Source organism: Annulohypoxylon maeteangense (assembly GCF_022496945.1).
Source record: "Annulohypoxylon maeteangense strain CBS 123835 unplaced genomic scaffold GGS22scaffold_6, whole genome shotgun sequence".
Lineage (NCBI taxonomy): Eukaryota > Fungi > Ascomycota > Sordariomycetes > Xylariales > Hypoxylaceae > Annulohypoxylon > Annulohypoxylon maeteangense.
The window spans coordinates 184,336-204,864 of NW_025953253.1; the positions used below are offsets into that span (position 1 = coordinate 184,336).

General features: G+C 48.0%; 8 protein-coding genes across 8 annotated transcripts; 3 read left to right on the forward strand and 5 right to left on the reverse strand.

The window, feature by feature from the left end:
* Positions 1-5: 5 nt before the first annotated feature.
* Positions 6-1,017, reverse strand: GGS22DRAFT_159459 (uncharacterized protein). The gene has a single exon (XM_047960793.1). It carries the CDS (start codon positions 842-844, stop codon positions 41-43), a length of 804 nt encoding a protein of 267 aa, XP_047819794.1. The 5' UTR covers positions 845-1,017; the 3' UTR covers positions 6-40.
* Positions 1,018-1,348: 331 nt separating this feature from the next.
* Positions 1,349-2,600, forward strand: GGS22DRAFT_122027 (uncharacterized protein). The gene is made up of 3 exons (XM_047958251.1): positions 1,349-1,559; positions 1,856-1,934; positions 2,056-2,600. Exons 1-3 carry the CDS (start codon positions 1,539-1,541, stop codon positions 2,427-2,429), a joined length of 474 nt encoding a protein of 157 aa, XP_047819795.1. The 5' UTR covers positions 1,349-1,538; the 3' UTR covers positions 2,430-2,600.
* Positions 2,601-3,722: 1,122 nt separating this feature from the next.
* GGS22DRAFT_122034 (uncharacterized protein) lies at positions 3,723-6,182 on the reverse strand. The gene is made up of 3 exons (XM_047958252.1): positions 5,766-6,182; positions 3,950-5,696; positions 3,723-3,886 (listed from the first exon to the last, which is right to left on the reverse strand). The coding sequence occupies exons 1-3, from the start codon at positions 5,973-5,975 to the stop codon at positions 3,858-3,860; spliced, it is 1,986 nt and encodes a 661-aa protein (XP_047819796.1). The 5' UTR covers positions 5,976-6,182; the 3' UTR covers positions 3,723-3,857.
* A 1,070-nt stretch (positions 6,183-7,252) lies between these two features.
* Positions 7,253-7,830, reverse strand: GGS22DRAFT_122050 (uncharacterized protein). The gene is made up of 2 exons (XM_047958253.1): positions 7,713-7,830; positions 7,253-7,640 (listed from the first exon to the last, which is right to left on the reverse strand). The coding sequence occupies exons 1-2, from the start codon at positions 7,740-7,742 to the stop codon at positions 7,455-7,457; spliced, it is 216 nt and encodes a 71-aa protein (XP_047819797.1). The 5' UTR covers positions 7,743-7,830; the 3' UTR covers positions 7,253-7,454.
* A 253-nt stretch (positions 7,831-8,083) lies between these two features.
* On the forward strand, positions 8,084-11,260 carry GGS22DRAFT_122051 (DNA repair protein). Its single transcript, XM_047958254.1, has 2 exons — positions 8,084-8,349; positions 8,427-11,260. The coding sequence occupies exons 1-2, from the start codon at positions 8,302-8,304 to the stop codon at positions 11,187-11,189; spliced, it is 2,811 nt and encodes a 936-aa protein (XP_047819798.1). The 5' UTR covers positions 8,084-8,301; the 3' UTR covers positions 11,190-11,260.
* A 53-nt stretch (positions 11,261-11,313) lies between these two features.
* GGS22DRAFT_122055 (uncharacterized protein) lies at positions 11,314-12,269 on the reverse strand. The gene is made up of 2 exons (XM_047958255.1): positions 11,828-12,269; positions 11,314-11,762 (listed from the first exon to the last, which is right to left on the reverse strand). Exons 1-2 carry the CDS (start codon positions 11,846-11,848, stop codon positions 11,517-11,519), a joined length of 267 nt encoding a protein of 88 aa, XP_047819799.1. The 5' UTR covers positions 11,849-12,269; the 3' UTR covers positions 11,314-11,516.
* Positions 12,270-15,003: 2,734 nt separating this feature from the next.
* Positions 15,004-15,805, reverse strand: GGS22DRAFT_187197 (uncharacterized protein; the record flags this gene model as incomplete). The annotated part of the gene is made up of 3 exons (XM_047964552.1): positions 15,004-15,279; positions 15,342-15,574; positions 15,637-15,805. The coding sequence occupies 3 exons, from the start codon at positions 15,803-15,805 to the stop codon at positions 15,004-15,006; spliced, it is 678 nt and encodes a 225-aa protein (XP_047819800.1).
* Positions 15,806-18,208: 2,403 nt separating this feature from the next.
* Positions 18,209-18,687, forward strand: GGS22DRAFT_122074 (uncharacterized protein). The gene has a single exon (XM_047958256.1). It carries the CDS (start codon positions 18,312-18,314, stop codon positions 18,573-18,575), a length of 264 nt encoding a protein of 87 aa, XP_047819801.1. The 5' UTR covers positions 18,209-18,311; the 3' UTR covers positions 18,576-18,687.
* Positions 18,688-20,529: the final 1,842 nt, after the last annotated feature.

A 20,529-nucleotide genomic window follows, 5' to 3' on the forward strand; every position in this document is an offset into this window, starting at 1 on the left:
TATAAGTTCGATATGATTGTATTGTATTGTAAGTACCGGGCTACATACGTCGTGCTGGCCGTGTGTTAGATCGCATGTCCGTCCTCTTACTATCGCCTATTCGACTTATTGCCTGGCTTCCAGTTTGCTTGGGTTGTATTTTGTTGACCCTTGGTCGGGGAGCTGTGATGAATTCACCATTCTTGTCTTTCGCAAGAATCGGTTCAAACCCGGCCACTACCTGTTTCATCTGCTCCAAAAGATCCGCGAACTTGATATTGCAAACAGCCTTCGGATCCCCGCAAGCTATCTTCACGGTCCCATACAAGTTTGTGATTACACTTGACTCATCTTTCGTGATTTTCCTACCCTCTCGATCATATCCATAGTATGCCAATGCGTCGAAGAGTGCGTGCCGGATCCTCTTTACCGCAACTTTACACGGAAAGGGTCTGGCCACGGGATGAGCAAACACCTTATGCCATAGAGGGATCTTCTTCTTTTTGATGTACATGTCGAGGACCGATTTCGCAAATGGGTGCTCATAGCTGTCGAGGTACTTGATCGAAGCTTCGTCGAAAACGTGAATGTGAGAAATCATTATACTGAACTTGCATGAATTATCATTCATCTTCAGTCGGCTTATCGGTATAAAGCTGAATACGTTTTGGTTCGGGAGCGAAATCTGGTATTGTTTGGATACCAAGCGGATATGGTCACCCGAACCAAGCCCCAGGGACAGAATGCCCTCTCTGCCTAGATTTCCTCGGTACGGGCTTCCGTCGCTCACACATCGTCGAAGAGTAAGGAGATAAGGCGCAAATCGTGGTATTCCTAGGGGCCTGCCCAGGAGCAAGCTTGTCATGGTCTACCTAGGCCGAACCCCGTCTAACAGATATGTTGTTGTCAAACAACTCATAATTCTGGTTAGACTGAAAAAAGAAGGATGTTGAACGTATAGATCTTTTAAGCTGTTGGTAGTTCAAATCTTAAGAAGCTTTTTTTCGAGCTCTCATGAGGCTAAAAATTGTTCTGGTAGTGGTAGGAAGTAGAAGTACTACTCAAAAAAGATACTTCCAATTGGTATGCCATGATATCGTAAGTTCATGTACTCTATCTCTATCTTTGGAAATACTTCGTACCTAGTCTAAAGCACACCAACACGCCAAAGTGACCAGAGCGACCAATAGGAGTTGATGCTGTTTCCAAGATTAGCACTGAAAAAAACAAAGTGCCCCACTATGCTACCTAAAAGATACCTTCCCAGGTATATGCAGTGGTAAGGCTATCGCTATCTCCGAACTATAGCGCTAAATAGCCACAAAAGCGTTCGCTCTCCCCGCTATTACTCACTGCTAATTTCTGACAGGCTCGTTTTATTTAAATGCCCCTCGTCACCACGCAACTTTCTTACTTCTAACAAAAACAACGATCACCGATCAACAAACCACAACTTCCCCGGAACGCTTCTGCGACTACTATTGTCGCTCGTAATAAACTTACTTTCCATCTCATCTATCATCCTATCACTACTAGAATCAGCCTAGTCGACCGCCATCATGCCTAAGAACAAGGGAAAAGTACGTATAAATATTCGGCGTCAACCCCGCCACTGACAGCAATATTTGTTTTTTCAATCTTTGTGTGTGAGCGGCTTGTGAAATTTGGCTATGCGAAAAGGTGGCAATCCTGAGGGAAAAATCAACGCTCTTCAATTAGACATCGTCAGCTTGCTTACATCGGGTTGCAACGCATTGCATCAGTCGAGGAGATGATTTAAAACATCAGGCCATTTCACAAGCCAATCATTGTTTCACCATTAGCACAATGTTTCACCCGCCTTTCACCACTATTTTGCTAACGCTATGATAAATAGGGTGGTAAGAATCGTCGTCGTGGAAAGAACGAGAACGACAACGAGAAGCGCGAGTTGACCTTCAAGGAGGATGGACAAGGTACGTCACCTAACCACCGACATATTACTTCCAATATACCTTCGAGTCAAATTCCATATATATACCGCGAATGCATAGGGCAATGAAAAGGAATATACAATAACTAACATCTCTACAACAGAGTATGCCCAAGTCGTCAAGATGCTCGGCAACGGCCGTCTCGAGGCGCAGTGCTTCGACGGTGCTAAGCGACTAGCCCACATCCGAGGCAAGCTTCGTAAGAAAGTCTGGATCAACAACGGAGACATTATCCTGCTCTCCCTTCGCGACTACCAGGACGAGAAAGGCGACGTCATCCTGAAGTACTCAGCAGACGAGGCCCGTTCCCTCAAGGCCTACGGCGAACTTCCCGAAAGCGCCAAAATCAACGAAACCGATACCTACGGCCCCAACGATGAGGGCGAGTGTGGCTTCGAGTTCGACGAGGACCGTGACTCCGAGAGTGAGGGTGAAGCTGCCGCCGGTGGCAAGGAGGTCGATATTGACGACATCTAATCTGTTGTTTTCCCTTCGCCTTGGAGGGAAAATGGAAGTATTCGTCCACCTGGTCCGCCGGTTTACATCGTAACACTTTACAACCCAACAACCTCACGATAACCTTCTTCGGCCATGGAAAAAAACACTGTCTTCTCTCTCAAACCTAGATGTCTCGCGTCTACTACTATTCCGGGTTCCACGACAGTCGGACGATTGCAACTTTGACAGGCTAGTGGCAGGGTTTTACGGTGGGAGAGACGTCGTAGCCCCTTCGCCACTGGGCATTTCACGAGACTGCTTGCTTTTAACTTCACATTTGGCAAATTTCATACACTGCTATTGGCAAGGCATGGAGGAGGTCACGGCATAATGATAACGTAATGACACCCATCACGAACGTCCTTAGGTAGTCTGTTGCTGTTGGTTCTCAATACACACGCCTTTTCTTCAATACATATGCTCATATAACTACGTGCTTGACATGCCCTACTAAGGTGCTTAAGCACTCCTGTAATTTGACTTGACATGACTTAATCTCACGATCTCGTAGCATAACACGCTCATTCTTGAAACGAAAAAAAGTTTGTAATAATCGATTGATTGCCAATTCTCTAAACATCTTCTATCCCTAATCCAAAAGCACAGCCGTCCCCAAAGCTTCGAAAGCAAGTCTCGACAAAACACCGCTTTCCCCGATCAAAGTCTCAACAATAGGCCTGGGTGTTTGTTTGTTCGTTGTGATGCTGGAGTAAATCAATTGTCAACCCCAACCCGACCCGACCCGTCTTTGTCTAGCTAGCTTCGAATCCGACGAAGAGTGTCTTCGAACCTCTGATATTCTAGTAACACTTGCGATGGCAATGATGATAAATAAGTTCCTGGCATTCTAAGCTGCGTGGTCTGTTGTAGACTTGTTTCGATCAGGCTAGGCGAGGCTCTCCCCGAATATGCTACCTCGCGAAACTCCTTGCTCTGTGCTCTTTTCCACCCCCACCCCCTTCCCCCCCTCTCCTTTTACTATGCTTATTGTTAGGCAGGCGGTGCGTGAAATGTGGGCGAATGAGAATAAATCCTGCATCGCAGGCGTGTAGGCGCGGTGGCCGGTGTTGGTACAGCTACGGTGAGTAGGTAGAGTGCTGACCCCCAACCCGGTTTGCGCTCTTGTCTGGTGGTACATTGATGACTTTCAAGGCCTCGCATAGCATGCGTGGTTGGCTTGATTTAGTGGCTCTTGTAGGACTTATTCGAGATGGTTTATGTGATATTCCACTTAGAACAGAATTTTCATCGTTTGATGAATTTAGGGTCTCCCTGACTACAGCCTGGTTGACATGTGTAACGTAATTTTCCGACAGACTTCAACTTCCAAGTCCATTGTCGTATCCCCCCTCTTTAATGTTCGACCAATAGGGCCATTTGCTATGCATGAATTTCGAGAATGCGGCTCTACCACTCATCATCGCTCTTCTCATCATCTACAGAAATGTTAGTATCACTTTCCATGTCTAGTATTGATATTAGAGTAAATGAAAACTTACCACTATCACGAACTCTCTCCTTGCGCTTCTGCAATGCTGCAGCCAATGCATCGGCCATACCACCACCGCCACCGGGGGCGATACCGGCAGGCGGCAGTCCGCTACCGTGCGGTCCTGTATCCGATCCGCCCCCGACTGTAGCGCCACTCCTATCTCTGATCTGAGTCCTATCAACTTTCTTGAGCGACCCAATTCCACCAGCCTTCTGGATGCTGTCCAGCATTGCGGAACGACTATTGTCTGCTGATGGCGCAGCAGGAGCTGGCACTCCGGAAGAGTAACCCGAATCGCGATTCGGGGGTGGTGGTGGAGGAGCAGCTGGGATACCTCCTGGCGGGGGAGGTGGAGGAGGTGCTGGTATTCCTGTTGGGCCAGGTGGTGGTGGGGGAGGTGGGGGTGGAGGAGGAGCTCCGGCACCAGGTAAGGGAGGAGGAGATGGTGCGGAGGATTGGGGCAGCGGAGGCGGTAGTGGCGCAGAAGATGGAGGTAATGGAGGCGGAACTGGCGCACTTGATGCTGGAAGTGGTGGTACAAGTGGACTTCGCGCAGGAGGCGGAGGAGCAGCAACAGGAGGTGCGGGAGTAGGCCGAGTAGCGGCAGGGGGTAAAGGAGGTGCTGGCGGTGCTGGCGGCGGTGCGCTCGAGGTGGGCAGCTTCGGTGGCAGACTCGGTGGAGGTGGAGGTGCTGATGCTTGAGGCTGCTCTCGCGGAGGTGGAGGGGGCACCGGACCCCTGGCCGGTGGTGGTGGAGCGTTGTTCAGCCTCTGGCCAGTAAAAGCGGGAGGTACCCCGAACTTGTGTCCCTGCGGCTTCTCCTCCTGCTCTTCCATCGGCGTCTTAGGCGGTCGTGGAGGGGGTGCCGGTCCAGGAGGAGCTCGAGGCGCGGGATCACTATGAGCGTATTTACCAGCATCGGGCAGGGCAGGAGGTGCGTTAAATCGCGGTCGTGGGGGAATTGGCTCTTGCGGTGGTGTCGGCTCTCGGTGAACGAGTTCCATCTTGCCAGACCTACGAGGTGCAGGTGGAGGTGGAGGAAGACCACGACGGGAGCCTGATGATGATAGGCTTTCCGACGTTGAACGCGGGTTTCCCGATGGAGGAGGTGGAGGAGGAGGGGGCGCTCGACCATGACCGTGGCCGTGATTGTGGCTGTTACCGTTAAGTGACGAGTGACTACCTGACGGAGGTGGAGGCGGCGGCGGAGGTGCTGTCGCAGCTGGCATTCCATTATGAGTCCCCTGCTCTTTCAAAAATTCGACAATGAAATCTTGGTTCTCCCTTATGAATTCGTCCGTAAGCCCTTGCTCCGAAAGAAAATTCCCGAAGTTGTCTCGCCAGTTCGGATCATATGCCTCTAGCTTGGCGAATTTTGATGGCGGTTTTTGGAAACCGTTAACATTCGTTGTAGACATTCTCGCATCATGGAGTGTAGGTATAACACTATTACGAGGTGATTCGGGCGGCGTGGGTGCCGAGGAATGTCTATGTCCTCCGAAGATACTCCCAAAGAAGCCTTGCTTGACAGGTTGCTGTGATGGACCGCCGAAAGGTGTATTTTTCGTGGACTTCGACGCATTCTTTTCCCTCTCATCCATCTTCTTCTTAAATTGTTTAGCCTCCTTTTCATCGACAAAAGACAGCCCAGCTAAACAGTCCTCGAGTTCGAAGGAATGGAAAAAGGTTCGATCTTGATTATAGGACCAATTGTCAAATATTTCTTGGTCCCATATTACACCTCGAGCGGTAGGCTACGGATCATTAGGAATTAGTATATACTGGCAGGGCTTATGTACTACTAGATAGACAGGATAACTTACAGATACGTCGACAAGCTTCAACCAATACGTATTTCCTACTAGATCGTTGGAGAGAACGATAGCCCCTTGTAGGCCAGTGTACGTCCATTTTGAAGGATGTGGATAGGCGACATATAACCTCGCAACAGCTACGGCCTGTATCTTGTTTGTATGTTTTGGCACTACTCGCCTAACGGTTTCCTTATCTTCTTCGCTGAGTATGGACGGCATGGTGGTGGTTGTAACAAGGTCGTGTGATTTATTAAGGGGGGTAAAGAAAGGAGTATAGCAAATCGGTGGCTATCTCCAACGTAGGCGTGATTACTTCTAGGGCTCTACTGAGTAATCATTGAATTGAGGATACAATCGAATCGAATTCGAGAATTCGAATCTACGCCGAGCGGAATGGGATGCGATAGTTTAAAGGATGTAGTATTGTAGCGTACGCGGTCTATTCGCAGTATGGTACCTGAAGTTTAGTGTAGAGGTGGTCGATTGGAGAGCAGGCGAAGCGGCGGTTACGCAGGATTACCGAGTTGCCAAATAGCGGGCGGTTGGTTGGTTAGCTAGTTGGCTGGGACGTTGACAAGAGCCCTGTAAGATGATTGGGAGGCAGCCAAATGTCAGAGGCTGATCAAGCTGATCCTATTTCGCTATTTCGGTTGTACTTGTAGTAATATGTAATGTGGGAATAGTGGCCAAAAGGCCAAAGGTCGAAATATTGGAAATATGAACAATAGAAAAACAAGAAGTAAGCTGCTCAATTTTACATTCCTTTTTGCTGCAGCCTGTGTAGTAATTTCGGAAAAGACGTTTCGTGACTATGAAGGATAGATCCTTGCGATACCTTGCGGAAACCCGCCCGACATCATCAAGTTTGGCTGTGATTTGGCTGTGACCTAGAAACCGCTGACAAGAGATACCGGCCAATAGAATACGACGAAAAAATGAAGACGCCACATTTGAGCACCGCCACTTCGAACAATCTATCTTCCGCGCTATCCACCACAAGGAAAGAAGCCAACCAGGCGAACCTAAATTTCAAGGTTTTGTTAAGCCCCGCTACCGACCCGACCTTCGGGATGCCCCGCCCAAACCGCCGAGTTGTTAATCCCAATTTTATTGAAGACTGTGCACTGAAGAGAAAGCGGTCAGTTTAAATTCAAGACTCGGTGAGTTGGCGATAGGCTGTATCATTATGGACATTCCGACTGCCACTATCACTACTACAGCGTACTATATATCCATGCAATCCATGAATGGATGTTTATATCAAACGATAAGTTGCCGAACACTTCCAAGAAATCTTTAGTTTATCGCAGGGCTGCAATTGATAATTACGCCACTGCATATCACAAACGTACGTCATCCCGCCTTGCCGCCAGTCACCCAAGTTACAGCTCCGGTTGTTACGGATGGTCGAATAAGGCTGCCTAAACGCTCTAGACTTGATTCACTTTCAAACATGTACAGATTCACTGTATTTGAACGGTTGCCTATACTAGAGACAGGTTACAATAATCTCATTCATAATCATGTCTGTGCTATTACAATCATATTACATGAGGTGTACTGTATCCTCGTTTAAGTCTTGAGACCTCGGTTTTCGTTTCAGGATTTCTCCGTCCTATGCCATAGAATCATTCTGAGCCGTGACCACCTAAAACTTCAAACTACGTAATATTCCCAAGACTGTTTTTACGAACAGACTTATTTGTTCAACTCTTTAGCCTTTGCATTGCGCTCTTCCTTAGTCCCTTCTTGCTCTGGCATGTTCTGGGGAATAACAGGACCTGGATGCGCCTTATGGGCTGCGAAAGCAAACTGCTTTGCTCCCTGAGGCTGAGCTGCCTCGCTAGCAGGCTGAGCTTGAGAGTCGGCATCAATCTTGCCGGTCTGAGAGTAATGTTCGGTTAGCTAATACGTCCAATATCTCCCTATAAATTGTGTAAGTCTTAAGAGTCATACCTGAGGAGTAGGATAGGAAGTGTCGGGCATTTTGGTGGTTTGTTTAAGAGTTCTTGTTATTGATTTGGCTATTGTCAGTTTTGTCAAATTGAAAGAATTCGAGTCTAAGAAAAAAGGCTTCATAGAGATCACTACAAGCTACTTTTATGCGAACAATAGTATTCTTAGGTTCTACAGAGTACTTGACCATAACTACGTGGTGTAACATCTTTCGATGGGTGATGACGTATAGATTTGGACCTTCTAGAACCTTGGGACTCTTTAACTTGAGGATCCGCAATTGCCCGTGACCCGGCGTCACAGTGGCGGCAGGTGGTTTACAACCCCGGATTTGCAAGCGCGACTGCATACCAAGTAGCACTTAGCTTTCAATTAAACTGATGCCTACTAGGCATTCGACCTACAACTTCTACACATCTACATCATATGACATACGTACGCACTTACGTACTACCGATCTCGAACATTCGAATGGTACAACAGATAATACCATCTCAACTAATAGGATGATATCCTAACCGAACAAACAGAGCATGCGCGAGGATCCTTGACACCTTGTTGTCACGCTTCTGTCAAAGACGTGCCCCGCATGTCTACAAACAATGCTCCTCAGCCTGTGAAGCTTTCACTGCCTCTCGTACGACCTCCTAAACTTTGCAAATTTCGGATGCTAGTTTATGAGTTACCTACTAAATTTTGTATTATGTTGTCTAGGAATATCAGCAACACCTCTTTCAAGAACTTCGCGCCGAAGATGAACTCGTCGTTATTGCGAAAGGCCTCGGCCTCATGCGCCTCGTTACCAATCTACTACATAGCTACGATGCCGCCGGAAATAACTTGATAATAGTCGTGGGTGCCGAAGATAGGGAAAATGCATGGATGGGTGAAGCTCTCGCCGAGTCTGCTGCTATTAGTATGGCTCCCAAAGCAAGAGGCCTGACAATAGTGAACACCGACTTCACGAGCGTCGCAGCTAGAGAGAGGATGTATGCGAAAGGTGGAATATATAGCATTACATCACGAATCTTAGTCGTCGATCTATTGACGAGTCTTCTTCACCCAGAGACAATCACTGGTCTTATTGTGCTACACGCCGATAAGGTGATAGCAACCTCCCTCGAGGCCTTCATACTCCGAGTATATCGCCAAAAGAATAAGAACGGTTTCCTAAAGGCATTTTCTGATAATCCAGATCCATTTACCATCGGCTTCTCCCCATTAGCTACGATAATGAGGAACCTTTTCCTCCGAAAGACTTCTCTATGGCCCAGATTCCATGTGACGGTAGCTAGCTCACTCGAGGGCAAGAAGAAAGCGGAGGTTATCGAACTAGAAGTCACCATGACCGACGCGATGAGGGATATCCAAACAGCGATCATGGAATGCGTTGAAGTTAGTATACACGAGCTGAAGAAGAGTAATACGGGGTTGGAAATGGATGATTGGAACCTTGACAGCGCACTGCTAAAGAATTTTGATGTCATGGTCAGGCGACAATTGGATCCAAACTGGCACAGAGTTAGTTGGAAGACGAAGCAGATTGTTAGCGACTTGACAGTTCTCCGCAGTCTGTTGCACTCGGTCTTAGCCTTGGATAGTGTGACTTTCTTGCAGCATTTAGATACCATTCATGCCGCGCACTCCCCACAACCAGGGTCTACGAGACAATCGCAGTCTCCGTGGTTATTCCTCGATGCTGCGCATACAATCTTCGACACCGCCAAACGGAGAGTATACGCTAGCAATTCCAAAGCTAACGCGAAGTCTTCTCTTGAATCCCTGCGCCCGGTACTAGAGGAGCAGCCAAAGTGGGCTCTCCTCGCGGAGATTTTAGAGGAAATCGACAGGGACCTGTATTTTAATCCTCCGATGAGAGATGATTCTAATGGAACCATCCTTATCATGTGTTCTGATACAGCAACCACTCGCCAACTTCGAGATTATCTGCAGACGATGCATGTGGAACCTAAAGCTGAAAACGACGGGAAGCAAGGCAAGGAAGAGCATAAGACTTCGGGCGCATTTATGATGAGAAGAAGACTTCGAAGTTACCTCAATTGGAAGAGAGAATTTGCCCAGGTCAGCAATGCGCTGCTAACCGAAAACCAGAAAGCCCTCGAAGGAGCAGTTGACCCGCGAATAGCCCAAGGCTCATATAAAGGGAGAGCACCGGCGAACAAGAGACGACGAGTACGGGGAGGTGGCACTACAGGATCAGCACCGGGTAGAACTGCTAATGGCAGTGTGGCCCAGTACTTCGAAAAGCCTAGCGAGGTCGCCGAGCTCATGGATGAAGTGCAAATTACCGAAGAAGAGGCGAACCAGAAAGCAAATATCATAGATGATCCCCTAGAAGACATGGACGACTATTTCGAGCTTTATGAGATGCAGGATCTAGTCGTAGTACATGCTTATGAGGGCGATCAAGACGAGCATGTTCTTGAAGAGGTAAAGCCTCGGTACATAGTAATGTATGAACCAGATGCTTCTTTCATACGTCGGATTGAGGTTTATCGGTCATCACATAACGACAGAAATGTCCGGGTATATTTCATGTTCTATGGTGGGTCTGTTGAAGAGCAGCGGTACCTCGCTACAGTCCGACGAGAGAAGGACTCGTTTACCAAGCTTATTAAAGAGCGAGCTAGCATGTCTGTCGTCATGACAGTTGAGTCACAAGGTGTGGAGGATCCTCAAGAGGCATTTCTAAGGACGGTGAACACCCGAATAGCCGGAGGTGGCCGATTAGCAGCCACAGCGGAACCCCCCAGGGTTGTCGTCGACGTACGAGAGTTCCGCTCATCCCTCCCTTCCCTCTTGCATGGGCGCAACATGGTCATCGTTCCATGCATGCTCACAGTTGGGGATTACATCCTGTCGCCTAATATCTGTGTAGAACGTAAATCCATCAGCGATCTTATCGGCTCGTTCAAAGACGGTCGACTCTTCAGCCAAGCGGAGTCGATGTTCCAGCACTACAAGAACCCAATGCTGCTCATCGAGTTCGACCAGAACAAATCATTTACCCTCGAGCCTTTCGCCGATCTATCCGGTAACCTCAAGTCCGTCAACCCCAACGAGGTGCCCTCGGACCTGCAGTCCAAGATCGTCCTCCTCACCCTCGCCTTCCCGAGGCTAAGGGTCATCTGGAGCAGCAGCCCGTACCAGACCGCGGAGATCTTCGAAGGTCTGAAGACACAGCAGGACGAGCCGGACCCGGTTATGGCGGTGCGCGCGGGCTTGGATAAGGATGCAAAGGCGGAGGACCAGGCGTTTAATCTGGAGCCCCATGAGATGTTGGGGGTTGTGCCGGGTGTTACGCCGAAGAACTTGAAGAACCTGACGCTAGAGGCGGAGAATGTACGGGAGGTTGCGAATATGAGCGTGGAGGAGATGGACCCGCTTATTGGGAGGGAGGCGGCGAGACAGGTTCATGGGTTCTTTAATCGGAATCTTATTGATATTGATGATTGAGGTTATTTGTATGTATACACCCGTAGGTAGACTTGGATAGAGTATGTAGGTGTGTTTAATTACGAGGTCACGTTCACATGCATTAGGAGTATAAGGTTCAGTGAGGTTAGGAATAAAATTGTGTTATTCCTCTCTATCTTGAGGATGCTATGGCATGTCCATCGCGTCGTCTCGTCATTTCTTGGAAAAGCAAATGTCCTCAATTACAGTGGTTAAGAAAAGGGGGTATCGTAATATTCGTTCGTCAAGACCTCTTGTCTGATCTCGTCCATCTCATCGCTCGCATCTCCTTCGTAGCTCAGCACATCTTCCCTCCTCTCCTGTTTACTAGATGCGGCTCGTGGTAGTCACATGGCGACGCCGTCCCCAACCGCGCCGCGTCCCGGTCGTCGAGCCCATGCCGCCTCCTGTGCTGCGGTGGCGTCGCCCGCTGCTGCAGTAGCCGCAGGTCAGGAAGGAGACGATTATGCCGAAGAAGGTGACGATGCCGCTGATTATCGCTTGCAGGATGTTACCTACGCCGGCGACGATGGCCATGATCACGTTGCCGATCGTGCGGAAGATGGATTGGACCTGTTGGTTTGTGCGGTTAGTTGGGTGTGACGAGGCTAGGTTGGGGGTTTAGGGGGAGGGCTTACGCAAGATACTACGGCACCCATTTTGATGATTAGGTTTGGTAGGTTAAGTGGTTGGTAGGGTTTTCCTTGGTAATAGTGAAGCTGTCTTAGTCGTGAAGAGTTCGGGTGTTTAGAGATGGGATAGTTCAAAGTTTGTTTTCGGGTTGTTCAAGTTTGTTTAGTTTAACGGCCTAGATGCAACCGTGATAAAGGGAGGAGTCAAGGGACTTTATAGGACCAAGTCACGTCCACGTATAGACGGACTTGTTAGATGGCGAGATATGATCTTCCAGCCAAGCGATATCGCATATCACATTTCGATGTTCGAGAAGGAGCTACAGGAAGGTTAGGTCATAGAGTTACAAGCGAGACCCAATGAGATCATTACTCGAGGCGTTCCTTCCTTAGATGCGGCGACTTACAGGCCGCCAGCGCGCTAGGTATCGACCTACCTAATTGCCGGGTCTACAAAAGCAATTACTCGAGCTGTTCGGGTTACGGCACCTAAAATATTTGATTCGAACATGTACACATATTCTGAAATTAAAGTGATATGTCAGTCACATACAGTCTCCAATAATAATTACGTGCATTAGCCATCGGCCTTTGACGGTCTAGGTGGTAGTCGACCTCGTGGATGGTCTGTATAAAAGAAATTGACGTCATTACAGCATCGCAACAACCCCGTTGTGATAGCCCCACCTCTTGTCCGTCATCATGATCTAAAACTAAGAAGGGGGATCGCTCGAATCTGTCTGAGCAATTAACATTTTGATTCGTTCATGCCGTAATCGCGCGTCTGGGAGACCGAGCCGGTGTTAAAGCTCCGGTAGGGCTCAAGCCTTCTTTGCCCTTTTTGAAACCTCTGATAGACATACGGAGCCGAGATGCTCCAAAGTTGTGTCATAGATCAAAGATTTGTGGCTTTAATCTCAGTACACTTCCAGAATGGGAAGTCAAAACGCCACAGAAAGCGGGGTTATTGTCTTTTGAGGCGTCAGATATTGAAGCCGAAAAAACCTGTTTGTTCTCTTGAAATGGCATGGCTCGGTGGCTCCATACGCGGAATGACGTACGTGTGAGATGCGGCTAATGTGACTCAAATCCTTGCTTGGATCGATTCCCCGAACTATCATCCAATGGAAGATAGGATTACTGTTTGCTCGTCAGCAGGATACGAAAAATAGATTCCTCGTGTTGACACCCTGAAAATCCAGCTGTAGCGATCAGACTAGACAAACAACGTTTAGAACAAACGTTATCGAGATCGAACCTTGGAAGCTAACCCAGAGATTAACCCAGCTGTTCGGAAACACAAGCCTCAAATGTTATTATTATGGCTATTGGAAATTAGATTCGCCTAAATCTATAAAGTAAAAGCTTAATATGGTAAGATGAGCTGAGAAACAGGCTTGTTCCCGTCACACCTGACCCCCCTTGCTGCCCTAGCCTAATGTATAATTACGCCATACGTCCTGGGGATATTATATATTAGCTGATAGTCCCCTGTGGAATGTTACTCTTCCTTCTTTCTTCTTCGTGTTCTGCCGCGCAGGTGACTTCACCCCTATCTCTCCGTGAGATCGGGCAAGTCGTTGCCTCCCTTCATGGCCGGTTATGCCGCCTTGTTGGGATGGGTTCGAGTTGAAGACCTATGGCTTCCTCCATTCATGCTGACGAATGAGCATCCCGCTGACCACGGTTACCAGTCCATAATGTCCACTGATGCCCTTCCTCGATCGACATTATTTTGTCTCGAGGGAGGGTCTTCTCCATGACATTAACCATCGCTTGAGTGACGGAGTTGATTACCGGTAGAGTATCTAATCATACTCTCGGAATCCTCTGGCCGCTCGCGTGGTAGCGCATGAACAACCTCGACCACTCTGTTCGTCCGCACTTGACGAAATTGACCTTGGTCGATACGACTCCTCCAATCGAAGACACACCTAAGAGAGTTTCTCGAAGTTGTGCGTTGCTGTGCTGGACGACAACTTGATTCTCACGACACAAGCTCGAGCTCGCGCGATTTCTATCCACGGTCTTCCTGATCGAACCGGATTACCACCGTTTCCAGTTCTCGGTCGAATACTCGTTGTCGATCGACTTTAGCCGACTCGCTTACCGCGATCGAATCCTGCTGCTCTGCCGGCCCCCTTTGGTTGAGACCTCGTTGTCTCTTGGAGACGTCTGTCGTGTCCTGATGGACTACGACGTCGTGGGGATGGACGAGAAGAGACGGGGTTGTTCATTTTTTTGGGAGCGACCTTCACTTCTTCTGGAGCGTTTAACGGAGAATATGATAACAAATTTCTAATATCCGGTCCATTTCGATTCGTCGTTCCGATCATTGGACTCGCCGATTCTACTTTATTCCCGACAACAAATAAAAAATACCATTTCGAACAATTTGGTTATGGGAGATGGTTTGATGCTCGCGTTTATGAGGAACTAAATTGTCATGCGACTTACGAATTGACGACACTTGGGTAATAGATGTTATTATGTTAGCGTCGACTGGGTGGTACTTTTGACAATAAGGATCGCGAGGAGCTCGCTACATGCGCTTCGTGTGCTGCCGCCTATGGAAAGCGCTACAATATCGTACCCAGGGTATGAAGGTTTATGGATGAGTCATATTTCAACGTATTTCTTGGTAGATGCATGAGTTTGGAATATACTTATTTTTCTTCCATCTATTGTGCTTATACATGGACGCCCAGAACAGTGAGATGTTAACTTGTTAACCATTCACCGTGTATATCTATCATGGCATGGAAAATGATCACATGTAGAATGTACATCGTAGGTCCATAACTAAATATCAGGTAGCTCTAGCGTAAAGGTCAAAAGGGGGAGGATACAAGAAATGCTGAAACCAGAACGAATCCAAATCACAGGCCATATTTACATTAGTTCCAGAATCTCTTAGAATACGCCTGAACACTCCCGCAAGTTTCCGTACGAGTAAATATATACTCAAAAAATCCAAGCTCGAAAAACTCGGGAGATGGATTATTAGAACTCGAACAATTTTCCTGATTCGGCGTGATCTCGTAAGAGTTCGTCAAATGGAGAAAATGGTCGGATCTCTATCTGATTAACCAAATCGCTACATTACTGCAGTGCAGTACACACATTAACCAATCCATGGCGTGCAGTACGTCGTAGTGAAAGATATTGATCGTCTAGCTGATTTAGAAAGTGCTTCGGGCACCGCTCTTCTCGTCGATGTACCGGAATCGTTCCCGCTCCTTTCGGTCCTTGAGTAGGCAAGCGATAGCCATGATCAGTATTGTATCGATACCGACCATACCAAAGACAGCTGTGAAGATGTTGTCCACGAACGTGTTTCCGAATGAGGTGAGAGGGGTAGCGCAACCCCTCATAAGGGCGGCAGCAGCAGGACTAGGGCAGGTCGCATCGGTGATAAAAGCAGGAGAGCTACTGTTAAAAAAGCCACAGCAGCTGAACTATAGAGGGGTCAGATCCTACAAGGTAACGGCAGAGCAAGAATATAGTAATTATGACTTACAGCAGTCTGCATCAGCTCTTGAACATTGGACGGTTGGGAAAACCAGATTGATTGAAATTCGGCCTTCATCTTCAAAGTTATGATCCACAGATCCACGCCGATACCCAAGGTGAAGACAGCATCCACTACAATCATGTAGATAGCAAGCTTCAACCAGCTCCGGTTATTTGTCGCTAGCGAGGGGATCGTGACCAGGAAGGTTACCAATACAAAGATGGCGTTGACGATTCCGGCTAATAATTCATTAGCGATTTATGGTCCACCATCACTTCTATTTTATGTGCATATCACTTACCAGTGAAGGGAAATCTTTGGTATAGAAGATCGCGGGCTGCCTCATTTCCATCGGTCGGCGTATTGAAACAGGTTTGCTGGACGATGACGGAGAAACCCAACATAATAGCACCCATAGAGACGAATAATCCATCCGTGACCACGAAGGCCGCAAGCACCTTGTTAACCATCTTGACTTATTGTTATTGGATAGTTTCCTAGCTCTTGAAGTATATTTCTTCCTTCTATTCCTCCAGTACGTGAAATCGTATTTTTCGAAGCGTTAAATCGACGACCGGCGTCTTTCGTAAAAGGCTATCGCGGGCGGCGAAGAAAAATGGTAGTTTAAGGCGAATAACAGAGTAATAGCAAAAGGAACGGAAGGGCAGCGCGACAGCACCTACACCTCGACCTAAAGTCGAAAGGAAGGGAAGAGGGAATCACGAAGCGAAAAAAGTAAAGCAAATTAGAAAAGAAGGGAATAAAATCCTAAAGATGAATACGATGCATAGCACGATAAGAATCGGAAGGTCAATAAAGTCGACTGACTGGACGACAAGAAAGATGCAAGCGCCGGGCTGCCAGAAAGGAAAAACGCTACCTAAAACTTAACCGGACGCTGCCGAAATAGGTGACAAGTGCGAAATAGAACCAGCACACGAAGGGGGAATGGGAGAAAAGAATTACGACTACAGCAAAAGCAGGATGGCCTGACCAGAAGCAGAAACGAAGGTGAAAACGCTACACCAACCTGACCAGCTAGGGCTCCGCCAACTAACGAGTCCAGAAAGAGGGCAAGAAAGGATCGAGACCTGAGTGACGATGCGAGATCCCTCACGCTTGGTGTTTCAGGCCTTGTCAGGGATAGGAGGCGGACATGGGGTAGCCTGCGTTGAGGTGAGAGCACGTACCATATTCTGAGCGGTGCACCCAATTACACACGACTTGTCGGGGGATCAAATGGACTTTTATCCAATCAGATGAAAGAGTTCGTCAACACCAAACCAACTGAAGCAGTGAGGATAGCATCGCATGATAATCGGTCTGAGGCTCTGACAATAAACCATGATGTGAATCGTATGCCAAGCACTGTCAAGTACGTACTTGTATCTAGTAATATTCTAGTAGATTACTACGGTAGGATTCTTCAATTTCGTAGAGGATGGCCGTAAAGGGTTACAAGAGCCTCATTACTATTACCGTTGACATGTATCTAGATAAATTACTTCGTATGTGAAGTTAAATTCGAATCCTCAAATCTCACGAAAGACAACCACATCAGCTAGCCGCAGTCTCTTTCTAAATATTAATGATGATTTATAATACACATCCCCTTATCCGAGACTTTACCATGGCTTACCTCAACAGAAACATTCGCATTCGAAGATGAAGGAACATCAAGAAACTCAAACGTCCTACGAGTGAATGATCCATGCGTTTCGAGTTCTGATGCGGCTATGCCGCACGCACACCCTGCAGCACATCATCCGCTGTAACCCACAAAATTTCGATCAGATTGCAAAGGATCGTCGAGGCACGAACCAGCCACGATTCGGTTGTTAAAATAGAACACCACCATCTACAGAGCAGGACGTGCCGACGCCTTCTACATTGAGATAGAAGATCTCATAGGACAGGGGAGGTGATAATACGATTAATATGACCACGAACCCTTCAGGTCGGGTCAACCTGGTTTCGAAGCATGAAGGAAAGAGCCGGACGACGCAAAAAGGCGTCGTAATCCTTCGAGATTCAGATTCACACCCCTCCCGATTCGTTTGCCATATGGCTTTGCTGCTGCTAAGCCTCTCACGTGTGAACCATGGGAATACCTTGCCCCCCTAGGTATGTACCTACCTACTTACGGCATTCCTCGAGATGGCTATTAGGTATGTATGTAGGTGCCACAGGGCTGTACACCTCGGGAAGGGCGCCGAAGTCATGTGCGGCGGCCAGCGCAGCCACAGACTCTACGTATTGTACATACATACACGCCTAGCAACGGCGCCGCCGTCGTGTCGCCTGCCTACCTACTAGATACCTAGTATACCTGAGCAGGTAGGTAGAGCACCTAGGTACGTCTTCAATGACACCCCTCGGAAGCAGGCACGCCGGGATCCTCAATTGGCTCCTCACCACCACGATAGCGCTGCTTGTAGAATGGCTGACGGGGAGAGAGAGAGACAGCCCAACGGAACGGGCATTGGCTCGTGCCGCCCGCGAACGGCAGCTGGCATGTCGCCGGGATGGGAATGGGAATGCGTGTCGATCGGTGGCGTTCGGAAGATGGGGACCGCGACGCTGCTTTGCTTCTCTACTTGCCTACCTAGGTATTCTACCTTACTAACTTCTTACATACTTGCTTCACTAAGGTTGGGTAGGTATGTAGGTACGCACATACATGCCTCGTCCCGAGGACTCGGTACCTCGTACGGCGAGCACCGCGTTCTTTGTGCGAGGTTGCTGGGTCAGGCGCGTGAGACCTCGTAGACGGGCTGAGACACCGAGGTTTGGGGGGTATGTGTGTGTATATGTATGTATGTTTTGCTTTGGTCGAGCGGCGGCGCGGGTATTTACAAGAACACTTTTTCATGCTGTGCTAGGTGTCATGGCGATATTTCTTCCTGATATCATCGTCATGTACCTAGCGTACTAGTATGTATGTATGTGTGTACGTAGGTAAGCAAGTGGTAGGATATGAGGTACATGCTCGCCGCGCCGGCAACGCTGGTCCCGAGTGTTGCTGATGAGCTGCTGGGTAGTTCGCCCGGTGCCGTGGTCCGGTGTCTTTTTCGACTTTCAGGCGAGACAATGGACTCAGAGTGCCATCCGGGTGTGGGGATGGCGACCAATTGGTTTGTTATATTGTGGTTTGGTGGCGTTGACAGGTTGTATTGTTTTGATAGCCACGGCGCTTATGGGCTTGTATTGGCTGCGATACATAGCTGTATTCACTTCTAGGTAAGACGGAGTTGTGGGTAGTTACGGGTACGGCAGCTTTGCCGAGAAGCTTGTTCAACGTTTCTTTCATATCGAGATGTCTTCAAACGAATTTTACTGTTGTTTTCTTGGCCTTTTCTTAGGTAGGTAGCTACATACAAATTGTCTATGCAATATCACATAGATCATCGTTAACGATATGATGTGTCGACTTACATAGATCTCTTCAAAATTGGTGGCTTTGGCTCTCTGGAGTCTAGACAGGTTCTCTCATACCGCCATCCTTGCTGATCTGATTTCGTGAGCGCGTCGCGTTCGATCGAATAGCGCCACTAGAGGATCAGTAATTTCCTTTTTCGGTCCAATTTTCGAGAGCATGTCCGAGTTCCAATCAACCAGTCTTGCGTCGTATGTAGCATTCTAATATTCACTTACATACATAGCGCGTTCGCTACTACGTGGAGGGTATTGGCGGTGTTGGCGTATTAGCAGCTATGGATATGGGCAGCTATGGCATGGATAATGGAAGATCGGTCTTCTCCAATTTCTCATCGATCCTACGAAGCCATGCTGCGAACAAGGAAGTTTAGAACCCCAACCTCTCGAGAATATGGAGTGGCTTGAGTGGGACTACAGTACTACAGTACTACTACCTAGCTGCACTAGGTGTACCTAGGTATGATTTGCTTAAGGACCCTGGTAGACTCTTGCAAGTGTCTGCAAGCCTCCAAGCCTGCAAGCCTGAAAGCTTGGGGGTCAGGAGGGAAAAGGGAAAAGAAGATCGCGCCGAACCGCGCAAAAAAGGAAAAGTCTTTGTCCTACATACCGCGGGCCGCCTTCGAATCTGGACGCCTCGTGGGTTGGGAGATTGGCGCCTTTCCCTTTCTTGATCGACAGCAGCAATTGTTAATTGTCTAAACTGACGACATCTCATCTCGACCTGTTATCTGAAGATGTTGGTTATCCTCATCCTAACTGACTGACCAGTATTACGTATCATCGCCTAGATATTCGGAGACTTAAGTCTTCCCAGTCGTATGCTTGCCAACTTCTCATCTCGATAAACCCGAATTAAACGCCCGCTCCTGAATGGTCCGAAGGTAAGTAATACATAATACATTTGTTCCGAGGCTACTACCGTGTATGACTTCCTCTCGCGCTTTTTTTTCAGGGTCTGCTGCTCCATGTACTCTCCGCCCATTCGAACCATTCGAACCATTTGACGAGCAGAGCGAATTAAGACGGTATCATCGCCCCCGCTTTTCTACATCAACGTTACGGCCCTAGTGTTATAGCTCCATACGGGGCAAATGGTGCAATCGTGTTAGAGGCTAGCGAGGTTAGTCACTGGGTAGTCGAGCTTCCAAGTTCTCCGCGTATTATCTCGTGAGACAACGAGACAAAGGGACGAAGAAACAAAGAAATGACACCAATTCATCATCATATGAAGGGTGAGCTTAGTAGGAACTATGTATGAGCTAGGTGATAGTCAACTGGTCAACTTGTCGACTTCTTGGACCAATGTCCGAAGTTGGTCTTCATTTTTCGAAATGAAATCGAGTACGAGTGGATAGTGGATATCTTCGTCCTCGGCGGCCATCTGTGCTTTGTGAAGCGTCGAGTCTGTGCGAGGCACACGTCGGTAGGGTGCTTCCGTAGGCACATTGACAATTGAGTCTTTTGCTGGTACACCAAAGTAAATCGTCCAATCAACGCCATTTCGGCTTTAATGGCGATCCTCCTCGAAGGCGGTCTCTATTACTCATCCAGCTAAGCCGTCAACTCTTCCTGCCTGGTCGCAACATATGGGCATTTATAGGAGGATGGAGTCTGATGCTAAAGATAGTCTTGATGGCGTATGACTCGAAACACGATGACTCTTCTACATACATTATAGATTATATAAATGCATTACCTTACCTATTACATTCTAGGTAGGCTCATAAAGCTGGACGAGAGCTTGCTACCGTAATAA